General features: G+C 39.5%; 2 protein-coding genes across 2 annotated transcripts; one reads left to right on the top strand and one right to left on the bottom strand.

The window, feature by feature from the left end:
• Nucleotides 1–112: 112 nt before the first annotated feature.
• Nucleotides 113–6,653, bottom strand: LOC120289051 (nuclear pore complex protein NUP88-like). Its single transcript, XM_039303507.1, is given in 11 exon segments — nt 113–539; nt 542–709; nt 915–1,164; nt 1,971–2,891; nt 3,353–3,569; nt 3,955–4,016; nt 4,312–4,456; nt 5,138–5,260; nt 5,573–5,721; nt 6,159–6,262; nt 6,265–6,653. Coding segments are annotated over 11 exon segments (2,412 nt in total). The 5' UTR covers nt 6,467–6,653; the 3' UTR covers nt 113–468.
• Nucleotides 6,654–15,204: 8,551 nt separating this feature from the next.
• Nucleotides 15,205–17,192, top strand: LOC120289134 (putative ABC1 protein At2g40090). Its single transcript, XM_039303663.1, has 5 exons — nt 15,205–15,391; nt 16,220–16,374; nt 16,535–16,660; nt 16,868–16,963; nt 17,097–17,192. The coding sequence occupies exons 1-5, from the start codon at nt 15,205–15,207 to the stop codon at nt 17,190–17,192; spliced, it is 660 nt and encodes a 219-aa protein (XP_039159597.1).
• The last annotated feature ends 2,911 nt before the right edge of the window (nt 17,193–20,103 follow it).

Genomic DNA, 20,103 nt, shown 5'->3' with positions numbered 1-20,103 from the left:
TCCATTCCACTAATTCTAAAATTATGGTCATTGCACAATTTTAAAACCTCGCACGATTTTAAAACCATGATCATTGCGCTCCATTGGTAGTATAGTCAGAATAGTACTAGAAAAAATCAAATCACTCAAAAGATAGATGGGTCATGCTAGACCTCACTAAGATATGGATTTCACATCTTATGAAAGATTTAATCAATAGTTAACAGCGCTTGTAAAGTGCTTTTGAGTCTAGCTGGCTTTGATACATTGCTTGTATTCTACAGAATAATTATATGCAGCACAAAAGAAGCCTGCCGATCATTCCACGAAATGTAGACCCAAATCGAAAGCCAGCCATCTTGCAGAGACTGGTATAGATCATGAAGACGCCTCCAGAGCAAAATGACAAGGCATCCGTCCCTTTGAGATATTGAATTGTCACGTTCGTCGCCAGGACGCTTCCCGAGTGATTCTAGCAGAGAAAATGCACTACTGCTTCTCCTTGTTGCTTATAGCTTTTTCAACGACTTTGACCTTTTTCAAGTTGTCGCTGTTGACAAGGAAAGTTTCTCGAGGGAGGATTTTAGTTGAGAGATCTGGTTGTCTTGAACAAGAGACTTCTTCCTTGATGTCTGCTCTTTCTTTATTGATTGAGTGTACCTCCGTAGCCGGGTAGATATAGAATCTATAGATGAATGCAAAGCATCCAACTCCACTCCTGCAAAATGGTCTGCATAACCGCAAAAAATGCGATTCATAAAAACAAGGGGTTCGAATCAACTCGACAGGTATAACTGCAGAAAACAACGAGTAACCATGACATACTGGTATCAAATGAAACTGATAAGCGAGTAATTTATCTCTTTGATCTCAGCAAATAAAACAGTTGATGACTCGGGATTAAAGATTTAAGAAGCTGTAAAGGTATTGATTACCAAGCTCGGACTTGAAGTCTCGCTCAGCCCTAGAGAGTGGTTTCTTGTGAGCTACAGGTAGCTTCCTTAAACATTTTAAACGTTCATCCAGAATCTCATGCTGCTGGAGTGCATGATCTATCCTTTCATCCAACACTGCCTGCTTTCTCTCAACTTTCAAAAGCCTCTCCTGTGCCTCAACTAAACGAGCATGCTGGTCATCAATTATTCGCTTTAGCTGAGGGGCATGATGCTTAAGCTCAAAGTGAACCTGGAAGATAAGATTTACGTAGTCATCAGTGACTCGATCTTCCTGCCAATGAGCTAGCGACTAAAAGCCTCCCATGTGCCTCAACTTTATGACAGGTCCAAAAGTATATGTATGACATTAGGCTGGTAAACTAAATGAAGCCAACCAGGAAAAATCCTGAAAATTAAGGATATGCAAAGCGGAGCCTCAAAAAGTTCTTTTGCAAAACATTAGGCAGTCATGCACCAATATGCACACAAGCACAAAGGAAACGGTTTCCAGGAGGCTTACAAATAGGGTTTCTGCCATACAAGCTAGATGACTTTCACGGTATGACATTTAGTGGAAAAAGTGACTTCAAATGTGAATGTCTATAACTTTGCACATAGTTAAAAGAATTCAATAAGCCATCAAGTCTAGATTGACTTTCACATTTTGCCTTTTGCTTAATCTAAATCTTACTATACATGGGCTTTTACTTTTTTCAACTCAAAACATTTGAACCTTCAAAACATAATGCCATTGACATGTCAATTCGTGCATAGCTTCTTAAAACATTTTGATATTTGGACAATCTTTGAATTTTGGCAGGAAAATTTCTTGCTTATGTTTAGTGCTAAACTAACAAGCTCGTTATAAATAAAACCAGATCCTTAATTCCAAGACAGATAAAGTCAAAAGATAGAACTACAGTTAAAAGCCACAACCAACCCAAAATGCGCCTCCAAGAAAGAGAAGAAAAGGAGCATGCCAACCTACTTAATGAAACGCCAAAGGTCCAATTAACCCACAATTCTCTTTCATAGAATTAAAGAATATGTTCTTACCTTATGTGCATATTCCACATAATTCTCATGGAAAATCTTAAAGTACTGATGAAGGATTGACCGGCCTTCAATAGAATCAGCAGCAACAGATCGCAGATTCGATGGTGTCTGGGGAACAAGAACCACTTTAGGACCATTAATAAGTTCTTTGCTGATCATAGCAGGAGTTTCCATCTCCTTTGACTTTTCCAGGCTAATATCTTTCTTCTCTGGATCAACACTAACAGGAAGCAAGACATCCCAAGTCTTCATCTCTACAACAATACATTCCCAACTGGAAGTAACTCCAACAATCCATGAATAACCAAATGAATCAGATAATGAGAGAGAACCACAAAGAGGAGCTGGCGAGGATGTTTCCTCAAGGCAGGTGCTCAAAACAGGATTTATGGAGGGTGTTCTAACAACTTCCTCCTTGCCATTTGCTTGACTCGTAAAGGGGAGAAAATGCAATACTATTGAATCAATTCCTCCAGAATGAAGAGCATAGATCCTTTCTGGCACTAGGGGGTCAGCAAACATCATAATTCGCGCATCACTATTGGTCTGTTGAGGCAAAGCCAAATCCACGATTGCCAATCTTAGCAAAGGAGGAGGCTGCCCTAACCAAATCGTGTGTTCTAATGGTTTGTTAATATTCCACTTGGAAGGCTCCTCAGAGTTTGACTCGCAAATCATAGCAAGACCCAGTATCCGGTCGAAGGAGTCAACCCGCAGACGAGGTGGACTGCCTATGTTCCAAACTGGCTGAATTTCATCAGCTAGGGCATCCACTTGCATTTGACCGCCACTCCAAGTTGTCACAAGTATTGAATCTTTGCTAACTAAATTATAGAGAAAACTGACTGCACAGCCTTCACACTCTGCTCCCCTAACTGCTACATCATCTTCCCTTCCATGACAGGCTTTATGTAGAGGCCCCTGGAAATCAATACAACGATAAACAGAATCAGCCCTTAGCCTAAATCACTTTCAGATTGTAGAAAAACACACATGCACACACAATCTTGATGGGGAAATACATGAATCATAATATCTTATACTGAAAAAAAGACCAAAACAACCCAATACTTCTCTTCAGTTCATTGCACCATCCTAAAAATAAAGCACAAGATGGAAAAATATATTCTAGGCGCAAGTAAAGTTATTTGAGGGAAATATTTGGCCAAATTAGCATTATACCAAGGCAACATCAGTGTGCCACATATGTGGGTGTGAGCACATGATGTTCACTATGCAAGCAATGTTCACTAGGTAGATATTTGAGTAAGTATACGTCATGCATGCATCTCGCAGCATTAATTGCCTGTCAGCTGTCAATATTATCGCACATCATGGATTCAGGAGGACATTCACATTGTTGATGGGCAGTAACAAAATACCTGTAAAGAAAGAGATGCATCAAACAATGCATAAGGATGTGCCTTTACAGTAGCTAGATTTGCCCCTTCTGCTTCTTGCTGAGCTAATTCAGGAAATGTAGCTTCCAACCAAGATATTGCCATGCTGGAGTTACGTGCAGCAGTTGGATTTGTTGATTTTAGACCATATGTATGAGCATCACCATATATCTCCAGTATAGATTGCCATTTGTGAGCACTGTTGATGAAAGTTGACATTACTCAATTAGTCTTACTAAGCAAAAATTTGGTAAGACAAAAAAAAATTACCCTAAGCCCTTTAACATGTGTCAGTAATTCTAACACCAAATTATGAACTGGAAACTTTACAGCTAAAGGGAAGAGACAGCATCTGTCAACAACTGAGGCAAGGATAATTCTTGTGAATAAAAGGGCGTCCCTAGTGGACAAGGATCCCCACTTTGCAAAGTTCAGGGGAGGGTTGTCTATCACATGCAACCCCACCTTGTATTTTTTTGATAAGAGGTGATTCAACAATGCAAACCAGTCACCTTCCCGTCACAAAGGTAATATTAGGACATCAACTATGAAATTTCAAGTACAAAGTAAAGACACAAGATTACCTTTTGAATGGGACAATCGGACAAAGGATGTAAACTGAACCATCAGTAAACAAAACAAAAACCTACAAAAACAAAGATCACAGGATTATGGTCAAAGTCACAATTAAAATAAAATTCAAATGGCAAGGATAATTCTTGTGAGCGTTCCACGAAATCAACTGAAGAATTGCAGAAAGGGGCAGCAAATTGCATCTCCAAGACACTATATGACAATACTGCTGGCTGAAGAATAAATGAGACACAAACATTTTCCTCCACATTGGCTATCAATGCAATTTATCGGACAAACAAAGGTAAGCGTAGGACTGCATCTAATCCCTGTCATTGTACTAAAAAATCTTTTTCCTCATGACTTACGCTGAATCTGTCCCACAAGTGATCACCTCCAAAATAGAAATCAACAGTGCAAATTGATGCAGCTTTTCTTGATTTACCAGGGTCCACAGGCTGTAGGTAAAATTCTTGCTCTGGTTGCACGGCATTGGCAGACAAATCAAAGAGTCTTGACCCCAAAAAAAGTGGGAAACAATCAGAAGATAGTCATTGACGTGCAAAAGAAAGAGAGCAAAACATGCTTAGTAACCCAGAAAGGGATAAAATTTGAGGGAAGCCATTTGCAGTAGATTACCAAAATATAAACCATAAAAAGCCCCTCCAGTCTTAGGCTTGTCCTTTACACTACTGTGCCCTTTCAATAATGTCTCCTCCAAAGCTAGGAAAATACCATTGTTTGGGATATATGTCCCTATCTTGCGAGGGTTTTCCCTACTACTTCTGACATGCACACCCCCAACAATTTACATCTTTCCAATAAAGCATCTCCAGGCATTCTTCCGCTTGCCCCGAATCTCCCTAAATAATTCCCTCACATCTTATACTCACTAAAACCATACCCTTTGTTCCTCAATAATCGTTTGGAATTAATATTAACAACAACAACAACAACAATAAATAATAATAAATAATAACAATAATAATAATAATTCTTTTGTTGTTGTTGTTTATATTCTTATCACCATTTGGCTGTACAAGGGAAGAGAAGACAAGTCACAACTGAATTTAAAGTATATGACCTGAGAACCTGCCATAATAGAAAAGCATAACATTTGATATATCCCAAGCTAGAAAGCGACAGTGTAAATGCAATACACAACTGCGTAATCTAAAGTACAAGGGATCTTACCTGAAAACTGAATCTGAAGAAAGGACTCCTAGATGGGTGTCACTATATGGGTGCCATGAAGCTCTGAGAACTCTCAAGGCATTGCTTCCATTTAAGTAAATTTCAGAACCAACTAACACAGTTCTGTCAACAGAAAACAGCACAGTACATATTAGAAGTCCTTCAGCAAAAAAAAAAAAAAAGCACTACATAGTTTTTTTCGAGGCCAATGCTCACCATGAGAATTTATCAACCTAAAATAAATAAATAAAAACTGAACCATAACAAAATATAAGGACAAAGATTGTAACAGATATAAAAAGCCATGTGGTTTAGGCTTGTCCCTGAAGAATGACAAAATCAAAATAATACAGTCCCAAAAATGGAACAACATGCTCTTAATACTGCTAACATGGAATCTACTATCATAAAAACAGAACACCAAACTCTGCACACCTGCAAATAATGTCATCAGCAGCAGAACTACGCCCAAAAAGGTACATAACACATAGGGCATCTGAACCTTCAAGAAGCAATGCTGATCCATTCCTGTTGATTGAGATTTTGTCCACCACAAAGTTGATCTCCGTTTCTGCTCGCAATACCTTTTTGATGGACATTGTTGACCAATATAAGTAAGATGGACCCAAAATGTAACTATTTCACAGGATAACACAGAATTTCCACCATCCAAGCAAGTTTGCAAACTCTTAAAGGACCAAATTTCCGCTAATTTTTGCTGCTAAGCCAAGAATACTGGAACCTCGGCATCCAATGTGCTGAGAACTCGTTTCCAGTTCCACAGCTTCAGCATTAGCATAACAAAAGCCATTCAACTATCCTATAAATTGCATTTGCTTAATGTGAAATACACTATAGATGCATCAAAAGCACCAATTTACGTAGCAATAACGTCAGCCAAAACCACAGTTTCTTCACTCAACGAACAAAAAACAGCAAACCCAATACCCTACAGGACTCCAACATACAGACTCGTAGATTAACTTGAAAAACCCACGGGGCAAAACGTTAACAGAAGAACCTTCGAGGGAGAAGCGGCGAGAACAGAAGTCGGCTCAGGTTCTCCAAGCCGAACCGATATCCGATGGAGGCACCGCTGCACATTGTCCCAGAAATAGAGCCGGAGGACCCGTCCCAGGCCAGGAGGTTCCGCGGCGCCGGAGAGTCGGTCGGGCCGGAGGGACCGCCGCCACCGCCGCCGCCGGCGGAGGAGGAGGGAGAGAAGACCGGGTGGTTCTGGAGGGGGACCCACTGGGCTTCCTCCTTGGGGGTTAGGGATCGGGGTTGCGGGTCCGGAGTCGGGTCGGCGAAGTTGAAGTTGAACCTCATTGTGGCCCGCCGCCGGTCGCCGGCGAGAGCCGTCGGGGGCGGCGATGGGAGAGCGGGCGTCGGCGGCTTGGCACCGCTAGCGTCGCCGGGAGTGAGCGGAGACGACGGAGACGGACGAGCTGCCGCCGCCTCAGATTTTCGGCGGCATTTCGCTTCTCCGCGGGGCGACGATTTATGGGTTTTTCTTTTTCCTTTATTCGTTCCTTTTCTTATTTGTTACCTTCCATCTTAAGTTCTTGGAGGTTCTTTTACATGAGCCAATTATTTTTATTTTATTTTTGTCAAATAATGAAATCGTTAATTCTGTTGAATTTTTAATTTATTCAATCGTTATTAATGTCATTCCTTTTTCTTTTTCTTTTTTTTTGAACCCTAAAATGGTCTCTGAATATATATTTTTCTTTTAACTTAGTCATTAATTCTATTAAAAATTCAAATAAAAATATTGATATGGACTGCCATACTGGTGACATCTTATTATTAACAAAAAAAGATTTGTTCAGATGGGATAAAAATGTTAGAAAATTAATTAGATCCCTCAAAAATTTGTTCAGATGGGATAAAAATATTAGAAAATTAATTAGATCCCTCGAGATCGATCATGGCACACTGCCGTTATTACCTCCAAGAGAAGCACCCCCATACACAAAAAGAAAAAATATAAAGGAAGAGACCAATATGCAAACGAGATCATAAAATGGAAGTAGAAAAACCGGTTTCTCGAAAGTCAGATCGCAGCGATGCACTCGGACTCTTGCAGCCCGGCCTGGCCCGAAAACTTTGTAGACAAAAAAAAAATTAATTGCGCTTTTATTTGGGGACAAGCCACCAAAAAAAACTATAAATTTAGTTTATTACGACATATTTATTCTGAAATTTTTTTCGATATTAAAAATTCAAAATTAAACCTGCTACGACACATTTATATATCTAGATGTTTTCTTGTGATACAAAAATATATCTTGAACTGTTAGTTGCTCGACGCATTTATTTTCCTTTGTTGAGACTTTGTTAGATAATTTTACAACCAAAACACTGTCGTTCTTAAGGTGTTTGCTTTTCGTGGTCTGTGTAAGTGAATTTTTAGTGGTGTTTATTGACGGAAACTTATTTACTAATCATCATCTTTCATTTGGTCATTTGATTGAAAGTGAACCATCCTTGCATTTGGATGACTTGATTGGCTCCATTTATTTCGGAAAAATGAATTATTTAAATAATAATTCCCAAAAATTGAATGCTTGCATCGTTTGATATAGTTAGTTAAGGAAAAATGTTTTCACCATCAATAATAATTTATCTATAAACATTTTCATGGACATTATACAAACAATCATTGGAAGGAAAATATTTTTCAATTAATCATTTTCCACAAACGCAATATGTTTGTTTCACTAAAATGTCATGATAAAGGAAAAATAATCAAGGAAAATCAATTTTAAGGAAAATGGTCAATTTTTATTTGTTTTGTGGTTTATGGAAAATGATTTCCTTTTTCATCATAAAGGAAAATTGTTTTCTCACATCTAACCTTGTTGTTTTCAATCCATGGAAAATATGATGATTAACTTTTCATTATCCAAACACCAGAAAAATAATAAAGTAGTTTTTCAGGAACAATAACTTTACCGTCATGACAATTGTAGGGGAAATCCTACGAAGAAATATTTACCATCCAAAAAGGGAAAAAAAACTGGACCAAAAAATGCGATTGCATTATAAGGTCACATTTAATATTTCCTCTATCCTTACCATACTCCAACTTGGTAATAGACAATCACTTATTCACAAATTTTGTGCGAGGCTAATAGTTTCCACTGCCTGATGAGGAGGGGCAATGATTTACCGGTAACACCGGCAAGGGGATCTGTGAAATCATCTCATAGAAATTCCCTAAGTAACTAATCAAATTCGACACTTCATCACTAGATATTTCTTAGTAAAAAGTCTTAATACGTGTAGCATTATTCTTTATATAAAATTGGTTAGGTTTGGGAGGACCAAGATAAACAAATTCAAGCTCAAAAGGAGATTATTTTGGGCATGTTTGCTGGTAAGAAAGTATGGTGAATCGTTCTCCTAGTTGATTCAGCTCATTTATATTGGATATTTTCGAGAATTTTGAAAATTCGAAAGCTATTATTTTGTAACGGCTCTAACATCTAATCTAATATATTTCTTTATTAACTATCACTTTCATTTGTTTGTTAAAGAATCTCTCAAACACAATCGAAATATACCCAAAAAAAAAAAAAAAAAATTCTTTATAATTTTTAACTACGTTTTTACTTATAACAATGCCGCTAGAACTAGTCATATCGGGTTTCCTACCCCGAGGTTAACTGCTTGCCCGTCCCAGATTATTTAATTCTTATTTGCATCTTTTTCAATAGATTTCTCCAACAATTTTAAGCATAATCTACTGCCTTGAGGATAGGGGTGTGCAAAATACCCGGGAACCGCCCGGACCGCCCGGAACCGCCCGGAACCGGCGGTTCTTGAGGGAACCGGTCCGGTTCCCGGTTCCAATTTTTGGGAACCGGTGGGAACCGGTCCGGTTCCCGGTTCCATGGGCGGATCCGCCCACCGGACCGGACCGGTTCCCTTTTAATATTAAAAAAATTACTAAAATTGAATACAAAGCAATTGTTTTGTGGCAATTGTTTCTACGGCATGATGAATACAAAGCTGAATATTGGGAATTCTTATGCTTTTTGGTTGTTTAGTTTATTTATTAATATAATGATGAAGGTGATGTATTCAATAAAGTCTTGTTTAGTTGCACTTCTTTTGTTTTCCTTTGTTTGGATGGTGCCTCATTTCACCTCCTTTGATTTGTTTGTGCGACTTGTGATATTTTGCCGAACCTTATGAGGGATATGTCCAGTTCATAGCTTTAAGAGACCCATTTTTCCTGAACACTTACTACTCTCTCTGCCTCTATATCAACTTACGTACATCCATTCCTTCATTGGTTGCATTTATACCTCTATATCAACTTACGTACATCCATTCCTTCATTGGTTGCATTTATAGTTGCAACAAATGAATTTTTGTTCACGTACTTAAATTTGGTTTTTCTTTTTTTGGCTTGCTTTGATGTCACGTAGTCGTTACATGTTGAAAACCAAAATTGTTTCGTGTCAATATCGGTTCCATGGATCCATCCGGGGAACCGGACCAGCACGACGGTCCGGTTCCCGTGGATCCATGCAACAAACGGGTGGATCCCGGTTCCAATTTTCGGAACCGGTCCTTAGCGGGCGGTTCCCGGTTCTAGGTCGGGAACCGCCCGCCCGGACCATGCACACCCCTACTTGAGGCCTAGTCTCCAATCTCCAGCCCGTCTTCTCTCGCCACAAGGAGGAGGATTCAAGCGATACTGCCACACCGATCGAGCCTTTCAATTCGGACTCCCTCCTAGGCAATGGCCTTACTCACTTCGTTGCCCTCGATCCTTTCGGCCAGCTCGATCAAAACCTCCCGCTTCGACCCTCTAGCGGTCTCCATGGATCGGACTACGACAGTCATGATCCAATATCAAGGTGGTGAAGTCGATCATGTCCTCAATGGAGGACATGCAACACTAGTTTTTCCTTGGATCACTGCACTCTCACTGGTCTAGAGTCCGTTCCATAATCTTCTCCATAGTTGAATATCACCAGCATGGAATAAGTCCAGGCCTTCAAGATAGTGAGATTGAACATGATTCCAATATAGTGGGAGTTGGTCATTATTCGAAGGTCATTGGAGTCAATATGATCTAGACAAAACGAATCGTGTTTCCAAGGATCATGGAAGGTTACTGGAATTTCCTTTTGTTGTGCGTGTGCCGTCAATGTGCCACTTTGTCATCTTTTATAAGGATTGTTGCCTAAAATTTAAAGAGACTTTTCCTCTAAATTTTTTACTTGGGCTTACATAAGGATTATGATTTCCAAGACTCATCTATTAGAGGATAATTAAATGTCAAGCTTAAGAAGAAAAAGAAGAAGAATTCATCCTTGAAAAACCGAGTGAAAAGGAGAGAATTCGGAGAAAAACACAGATTCTCGGGTAAAGCAGGGCAGCAGAGAAAGAAAAGAATTCATCACAATGAAGTAGTGAATTAGAAGATTTGTTGCATGAAGACTTTAGCCCAAATGCCTGAAGACTCGAAAAGAACTTTATCGAAGTTGAATACTGTAAAACCAGATTGCCGAGGGCCAACTCTGGACTGTTCGCAACCGATAATTAAATATTGTATCCATGATATGCTAACCCTGATGCTGCAAAATATAGAAATAAGGTGGCGTATTTTTAGATTCACCTCTGACATAGTTTGCTTGTGAGTTTTGATGCCTCGATCATTTGGGAGCTTTTCTGAAATTGTAGGTTCTTTCCTTCTAGTTGTGCATACATTATGTGAATATGCCTGCATAATGCCAAAGGGAACTTTTCCCTCCTGCTTTTCACCAGTTGGGGTTGTAATTCTCATTTAGAGAGAATATTCTCCCAGAAACCTCTTTTAATAAAGTGCAGCTGGGAATGAGGTATTCCATTGACTGCACCGCAATGTACATCATTCTCTCTTCAGTGCTTATTGTGCCGTCTCGTAAACCTGCACCGCAATGTACATCATTTCTAATTGTCTTGACCTAAACTTCCATTCGATTAATTCTAGATGTTACCAAATGCACCAATCATCATCTATAACATTAAGTGATGCTTGGCTACTTATGTCACTCCTAAATGCATGTTATCTCTAGCCTCATCAAGAATTCTTAATATGGATGTATGAGTTGCTTAGTGTGCGAAACGCAGACCCCCGAAGTGCTATAACTTACGAAAGGTACACTGACGTCTGTATCTTACAAAAAAGTTATTCTTGTTTTTGTTTGTTCCAAATTTAACTCTTATCGACCAAACTCACAAACGAAGTAAGATATCCACCGTCCAGCCAAGAAGTTAAGGGTGCGCATGGTAACATTTCTACTCCAGGAAACAGTTCTTTTCATAAATAGTTCTTTTATATTTCTACTTCGGAGAACAATTTTTCAATAAAATAACGTGTTTGATAACTATAAAAAATTTAAATTATTGAAATAGAAAATGAATAGAAATGCATTATGATTTTTTTATTTTTTTTATTTATTCGTTTTTTATTCTTGCTCACAAACTGTCGACTGTTGCCCGCCACCATCGTTCAGTGCCGCCTAGCGTCGCACGATCGCCGCACACTGATTGCACGATCATCACCCACCGACCATCACTGCTAACCGTTGCCGCATGACCGCCGCCCACAGCCCACTCGCCACCGCCGCACGCCGATTGCACGATCGCCACACAACCGCTGCCCACTGACCATCGCCGCACAACCGTCGCCCACAACCCACCGGCCTCCGCCGCACGCTGACTGCACGACTACCGCCCGCTAACCATCACCTCCGACCATCACCGCACGACCGCCACCCACAGCCCACCAGCCACCACCAATCGCCGGCAGCCGTCCACCTCCCCCATTGATGCAAACTCAACATATTAAAGAGAGCCTATGAGACCATCGGAGAATGCATATGATGCCTAGGAGATATTACAATAAGAATACGTACTTTATTTGGTGTCTCGCTAAGCTCTTTCTTAAAAACTTCACACACTTGATCATAGGAGGAAACTGGACATTTATTCAACATAGACTCCCTCATTGTCTTCACATACTCTTCAGGTACCAAATACTCCTGTATAAATTAACACAGTAGTAATGCTACTTTTGATTTCCAAATAAACTCCAACAGTTAATCTACTTAGTTGTCTAAGATTATCGTGAAAAAAGATACCAGAGGAAGTAACGTTCTTATATTTCCTATTAGCATCTAAAGAAGCAAAATCAATAGCATACCAACTGTCCAATATGTTGCCCAAGCTTTATATATATTCCTCCATTTTTAAACATAACTCTTGAAACTTCAGTGTTGATTTGAGATGAACTTCGTACTTAATTCTTGCCCTTTCTTCACTACCGTTTGGCAGTCCCAACGGGGAGTACATGTAAATGAGGGGAAAAATAATATTTTTAGCAAAAATTTGGACCGAGAATAGCAAAATTAGATGACCGTACATGATCGGAATTATATTAGGATCTCAGTCTCGTTTATGTAGAATACAAGCAATGTATCAAAGCCAGCTAAAGCACTTTATAAGCGCTGTTAATTATTTATTAAATCTTTCACAACACTCTAAACTCAACATTCGGCGGCGGCTTCTTCAGGGGTAACGGGATCTAGAACTGCAGGTGTACTAGGCTCCTCTGCTGCAGTTGTCGACTTAGGGCTGAGAGGAGGCTTCACTTCACCGCTGGTATTGAGAGCTTCTGGGTTAGGCGGCACGCACTTAGGAGGTTGACAACAACCACATTGCGGAGGGTCTCGGCAGAAACTTCCTGTGTCGGAAGGAGAAAATTTAGTCCCAAATGAAATGAGAGAAAGCCAGCAAAAGGGAGTGATTCATACCTGTACCACGGATGGAGCACAAGAGGCTCGCCATGAAGATTATCACGAAGTAACAACTCATGATTATCAAATGGCAACACGCGATAGAGATTCATAATGTGCTTGCTTCACAATGTGCTTGCTGTGGGTAATTGAGAGCAACGATTTTGCTACTTAAGTAGAGGATTTCTCAACGCTCTAAGCGAAGGTTTTTTGGCTTGCATATAGAGAGTTCTACTTCTATTCTTCAGTAAGGAACCATAGAGACCTGATGGATTTAGTCTATGACTTGATGGGCCTAAGTAGAATCGTCCGCCCATGTTGGGCCTAAGTTCCCGGCCCGCAGATTAAGGGCTCATGTATGAAGGGTTGAGATATGAAAATGTGTTACGTTGAGAGGTTATATCTTTTAGAGAAACGTTTTACGTTGGAAAGATACGTCCTTTGGAGAAACATTTTAAGAGAGAATAAAAAAAAAGAGAACGTACCTTTTAGCGTATGTAAGTTTCAGTCTCTCTCTATCTCCAAAAAGCGTAATAACGATACACTCCCAAAAACATCGTTTTTCTCCCCCATATAGTAACAGTACACTCCTCGGTAGAACCTCGAACTCCAACATTGTTGTTTAATCTATGGCAAATAAGGTATGCTCGATTCTGTATTGTATCTTTGATCGGTGATACATGTGTTTTCGGGCTCATCTTCCACGTTTGTTTTAGGGGTTCAATTAAGTATCGGAACCGATTTTAGAAAATCTGTTATTCCCGACATTAGTATCGAACCATTATTCATGTTTCCGATTCCTTTTCATGTTTATGATTTGTTTTTTGATTGATTTTTCATGAAACACCGCCGTCGGTCGATCGGGGAAGGAAAAAATCCCGACACCCATACTGTTTCCCCTCGTTTTTTTATTTTTCGTATATTAAAGTTCGTTTCGATAGCGTAGAGTCGAAGCTCTTGTTGATATGAGAAAAATGAGTAGTAGATTGCCGCGGGGCCACCAGACGCGCGCCACATGCGGCGGAAGGGACTAGGGTCGTTGGCACGTGCATTGCACGTGCCGATATGGTCCCCATCAGGCACGTGCGATGCATGTGCGCAGTTGGTAGTGCATGCCGCGTGACGTCAGCCGCACATATCGTGACATCAGCTACACAGGCACGTGGCACGCATCAGTTGATCTCATTAAAAATTCAACTTAAAATTTTGATATGGACTGCCATATCGGTGCCATCTTATCATTGACTAATTTAATTTTGTTCAGATGAGATAAAAATGTTAGAAAATTAATTAGATCCCTCGAGATTGATTATGGCACGGCCGTTATTGCCCCAAGAGAAGCGCCCCCATACACAAAAAGAAAAAAATACAAAGGAAGAGACGAATTTAGAAAGAGAATCAATAGTGATCTGCAGTCGCCACCTAAGCACTAAAACAAAGACCGGCGAACTTGACATCGGTTTAAACCATGCTAACAATCATTGTCACAGTGCGACTTTGGCCATCCTTTGCGGGATCGCCACAACCCTAGACATCGCCAAATTGGGTACATTAGCCCTACAATATCAGAGATTGCACATTGTAATTTTGCTTGCCTTGCTATATTGCACACTAATGCACGTCAAATGACATTCCTCATGTGCTAAGAAGTCTCAAGAATATTCTAAGCAAATTATTTCACTTTTTAGTCATAATTCAATATGAACACGTGGTAAATTTCTCACCATTCAGACATGTACTATAGAGATTGGAAAGTTCACTTCGTCTTATTATTGAAAATGTGACAATTTCATTTTACAATATTAAACGAGATTGAAAGTACTACAATAATTGTGATGAGTATTATGGTCATCTAATTTTGCTATTATCAGTTTAAATTTTTGTTAGATCTTATTTTTTTTTTCTCCTCATTTACATTTGAGTTTTAATATAAATTTCATAATTTTTGGATCATAGATTTTTTTAATTTTGTTATTTTACGACAAAATATCGATTTTTCCTTTTACATCTTTACATTTTCCCAGAAAATACCAAAACGCCGCGCTGCGCAAAGGTAAACGTCCGGTCTTAAAGTCGGTCCGGATTGGTTTTCTTACAAGAGGGTCAAAACGCACGGTCGGCATTTCGGCGGAGGAGATAAAACGGTTAGCACGACAGCCTGGCATTTTACCTATATTTATGTCTTTTTACTTCTTTGCGTACAATTAGAATTCGAGCGACGGCTGGGGCGCCGAGTTCCGACCATTTTTGCCCGCCGTCCGAAAAAACATGGCCGCGCGATCTCTCTGGCGCTCCCGCGCCAGGGTCCTCGCGCTTGCCGGCACCGCCGCTTGCGGCGGCGCTGCGGCGGCAGCGGTCGCGACCTCCGACGATCCGGCCACCGCCCTGAAGCTCTGCACCGTCGTCCCCGTCCGCCTCGCCCGGGACGCCGCCACGGTCGCCTCGATTGCCTTCGGTACGCACCTTCGCCTCGCTAGCCTGTATAACATCACCTTACGGACATTCCGGCGATGACTATGTCATCCGAGAATCTCAATTCCTCGTGTGCCGACCGATTCCGAACTCGTACCGCGAAAGAAAGTGTCTGTTTCGACGCGTTGTGTTTGAAAACGGGAGCTTTAACCGCATCCCACCGGCTGCTGTTTTTGCCTGCGACCTCTCTTGACTACACATATCCAAAGTATTGTCCATAGTATTGATGCTTTGGACGATGAAATCAAGAAGTTCATAAGCGGCGCGAGGGACGGCATGATCTTTGGAAGGATTGGATCTGGTGCAATTGAATTTTCACCTTCGCTTAAGTGGCCGCTCATGTTATAATTGGATGTGTTAGCCGTGTAGTAATTGGGTACTACGTTTGGCACGAAATGTTAGGTGGAATTAGTGACAGTATTCAAGCTGAATCTCGTATTACCAGAAATTTTATTGGCCTGAATTTAGGTGTGGCTCTGTTTTGTCATCCAATTGCATTAGCATGCAATGAGAGATTGGTTCTTGTTTCGTTGATTCATGCAGTTGTTCTGTGAACTGTAACTACATCCCAATTCTCTGTTTTCGAGCCAAATTTTGTTTGGTTCAAAAAAATTACAAGTGTGATTGATGGGGCCCGTTGTCTATTCAAAAACACATTGGTTCTTGTTTCGATGGTAAATTAAATTGTTTTCAAGACAAATCTTGTTTCGCTTAATAATTTATGGCATGATTGATGTGGCCGCTTGTCTATTAAAAACACATTGGTTCTTGTTTCAATGGAAAATTAAGGTGTGCTCTGTACTGTAACTAGATTACCAATACTCCCTGTTGGGACTGCCAGACGGTAGTGAAGAAAGGGCAAGAATTAAGCACGAAGTTCATCTCAGATCAGCACTGAAGCTTCAAGAGTTATGTTTCAAAAATGGAGGAATATATATAAAGCTTGGGCAACATATTGGACAGTTGGTATGCTATTGATTTTGCTTCTTTAGATGTTAATAGGAAATGTAAGAATGTTACTTCCTCTGGTATCTTTTCACGATAATCTTAGACAACTAAGTAGAATAAATGTTGTAGTTCATTTGGAAATTAACAAGTAGCATTATGACTGTGTTAATTTATATAGGAGTATTTGGTACCTGAAGAGTATGTGAAGACAATGAGGGAGTCTATGTTGAATAAATGTCCAGTTTCCTCCTATGATCAAGTGCACGAAGTTTTTAAGAAAGAGCTTGGAGAGACACCAGATAAAGTACGTATTCTTGTTGTAATATCTCCTAACTGGCATCATATGCATTCGCTGATGGTCTCATAGTCTCTTTTAATATGTTGAGTTTGCATCAATGTGTCACTTAGTTTGACAGGTGTCCCATGCATAAGCTCACACATTAGTTTCCACACGGATGCTTCATTTTCTCATTTTTCTAGTATTGCTGAACTATGCATTTTATTTCTCCAGGTCTTTACTGAATTTGATCCTGTTCCGATAGCAAGTGCTTCCCTAGCACAAGTTCATGTTGCCCGTACTCATGATGGCCGCAAAGTTGCTGTGAAGGTTTTTTTAACCATCTTTTCATGTTCACTCACAATCTTCATATGCTAGGCAAAGATTCAAGTCGTGCAATTTCTTATACTTCTTCTGGATACTTAATGTACCAACCTGATCTAACAAAATCTATGATGATCAGGTTCAGCACACTCACATGACGGATACTGCAGCTGCAGATCATGCTACTGTTGATTTCATTGTGAACACTCTACATCGTATCTTCCCCCAGCTTTGATTACAGGTAGTGTTATCTCTAGCCATATATATGTTATCCTCCTGAGGAAGAGATTACAAGGATTCTTTATTGCTGCATCAATATATGACTATATACATGCAATATCTTCTTTTCTTTTTGCTCATCACACTTAAAATCTATGTAAATATGTAGGTTTGTGATTTCATGTCATATTTCATCAATTCTGGCAATTTAATTCATTTCCTTAATATATATATATATATATACCAGAATTATGTTTTAGGCACATTGCTTTTTGGGCCCAAGTAATGTGACTCATCTTTCTCACGCAGGTGGCTGGCTGACAAATAAGTGAAAGTCTGCCAAAGGTAAGTTGGTTTTAGGACACGAAGCTTCATGGTTTTTTCCTAATGCATGTCTTTCTCAATGGTGGGTTACAAAAGAACTTTATCGAAGTTGAATACTGTAAAAGCAGATTGCCAAGGGCCAACCCTGGACTGTTCACAACCTATAATTAAATATTGTATCCATGATATGCTAATCCTATAGAAATGTGGTGGCACATTTTTTAGATTAACTTCTGACATAGTTTGGTTGTGAGTTTTGGATGCCTTCATCATTTGGGAGCTTTTCTGAAACTGTAGGTTCTGTCCTTCTAGTTGTGCATACATTATGTGAATATGCCTGCATAATGCCTAAGGGAACTTTTCCCACCTGCTTCCCACCAGTTGTGGTTGTAATTCATTTAAAGAATATTCTCCCAGAAACCCTTTTTAATAAAGTGCAGCTGGGAATGAGGTATTCCATTGACTGCACCGCACGTACATCATTCTCTTCAGTGCTTATCGTGTTGTCTTGTAAACCTGGAATATTATGGATCTTTTGATCTAATCTCAAGATTGGAATCTTTTCAGTTGGGAATTAAGATGTGCAAATGATTAGTGAGGAACATGATATTAAAAATGTTACGCCTCTATTTCTTTATAAAAATCGTTAATTTGTTCATCAGGGAAGGACACTTTTCATACGTAGCATTCATGTAATTGTCATGCAAAATTATTGTGTTGGGAAGTTGTATCATATGATTGCTATTTCTTCTAAATATGGCTATCAGGAGCTAGACTTCTTGGTTGAGGCAAAGAATAGTGAGAAATGTATGGATAACTTTCGAAGCTATCTCCCCACATTGCAGACTATGTTTACGCACCAAAGGTATATTGGAACCTAAGTACCAAAGTTGTTGATCATGGAATTTATGGATGGTGCACAAATAAATGATGAAGACCATTCGGAGCTTGGAATTCAGCCATGAAGTTTCAAAGCTAGTAAGTTCAAATTGTCTTTACACATTGATATACTTAGTAACTTTATCAAGAAATAGGTTTGCCTAAATCATTTTTTTAATTTGCCAAACATGCAATTTGTGCCAGATACAAAGACACTGTTACAAACCACAAAATTTTTCAATTTAGTTTAGCAAAGGAGGGATGCCGGGGAGGTCTTTTAACCAAGTAGAGTTATAAATTGGTTTCTTAAAAGTCACTGTAGCATTAATTTGACTGCAAGAGAAGAGATCGACCTATGTCCATGGTTTAGACCAGTTGAAATTGAGCTATTTACCTGGCTGGTGGAAAGTGAAGTTGATGATTGAGAAAACGCAAACTTGAATGACTATTGTTTCATGTTTTGCAGGTCAGTCAAGCTTTTTGCTGAAATGATGTTCAAACATGGATTTGTCCATTGTGATCCGCATGCTGCCAATTTGCTAGTTCGTCCTATGCCTTCCAGGAGTATTTTTGGTGACCTGCTTTCTTCTTGTTTTGTATAAATTTCCTTTGATTTGATAAGTTTTTTTCATCAAATTTAAAGAGAAGTTCAATATTTCACTAAAGGTGGGAAAAATGTGGTCTCCTAGGGCTCTGTGGGATTTGATCTACATAGATATATATGATCTAGTAATAATGTTTGTTGGCATACTCACATAAGATTGTGCTAAATTTCATCCCGGATCACATCAGTCTTTGAGTTATTCCATAAGAAGCATGAGCTTCCTTGCAAAGTTTGGTAGTATGATATACCTTTGTAGTTCAAGAAGAAAAGAATTGAGGACCTTTCTGAGTTTAATGGGAAAGAGCCGTTTCCTTGCACAAATGCACATCGTACTTGTTATCATAAACAACCAGAGGAAAATTTGGCAATGTATTCTCTAACGTTTACCTGGCCATGTTCCTTGGATGAGATGGTTCTCTTAACGCTGCCATTATTTTTGTCATGAGCAGCTAAATACAAGAACGAGTTCAATTTCCATAAGAATCTCAAGTGCTACCTTTTGTTTATGCTTTCATCTTGTATCTGAGATTCTTTTCTGCTCAAAGTTGTTCCCCTTGTTTACTTTCATGAGGAGATTGAAACAGAAAAAAGGGAAACTCTATACATTCACTTAAATAGCTGTAGGATAAATGATGACAATCCCTCTTGGGAAGTTCACAAATCAAATCACAAGTTTTACAGGTTCACATATGAAAGCATTAGGTCTCATATGAAGCTATTTGTTCTTTTGTTGAGCTGTTGACATTCTTATCTGTTCTTTTCTACAATCCTTTTAGGTAACAAAAACCACAGTTGGTACTTCTAGATCATGGCCTCTATAAAGAGCTTGACGTGTCTACTAGGACTAACTATGCTGTTTTTGAAGGTATATTATTCATTACTTGCCTAATGCGATATAGACAAGATAACATTTTTTTCATGATGATTTCTACATTTTGTGTAACATAGGGCACTGGTTTTTGCTGATGCTAAAGCAATTAAGGAAAATAGTGTGAAGCTGGGAGCAGGGGAGGACCTTGTGCGCTATTTGCAGGAATTTGACCATGAGGCCATGGAATAGAGCTGTTGATCCAGCTATTGACCATATATACAACAGCAAAGTACAAAAGACAAGATGGTC

This window comes from Eucalyptus grandis, chromosome 10 (assembly GCF_016545825.1).
Source record: "Eucalyptus grandis isolate ANBG69807.140 chromosome 10, ASM1654582v1, whole genome shotgun sequence".
Taxonomy (NCBI): domain Eukaryota; kingdom Viridiplantae; phylum Streptophyta; class Magnoliopsida; order Myrtales; family Myrtaceae; genus Eucalyptus; species Eucalyptus grandis.
The sequence above is the reverse complement of the archived record's forward strand: the minus strand, read 5'-3'. Positions and strand labels throughout refer to the sequence as shown.

What these genes read in the sequence shown, in the direction of transcription:
- LOC120289134 (XM_039303663.1), top strand. Translation starts at nt 15,205, where the DNA reads ATGGCCGCGCGATCTCTCTGGCGCTCCCGCGCCAGGGTCCTCGCGCTT. An exon ending in GGTCGCCTCGATTGCCTTCG is followed by an intron (nt 15,392 to 16,219) that starts GTACGCACCTTC and finishes TACTGTAACTAG; the next exon opens with ATTACCAATACTCCCTGTTG. An exon ending in GCCGCAAAGTTGCTGTGAAG is followed by an intron (nt 16,964 to 17,096) that starts GTTTTTTTAACC and finishes TATGATGATCAG; the next exon opens with GTTCAGCACACTCACATGAC.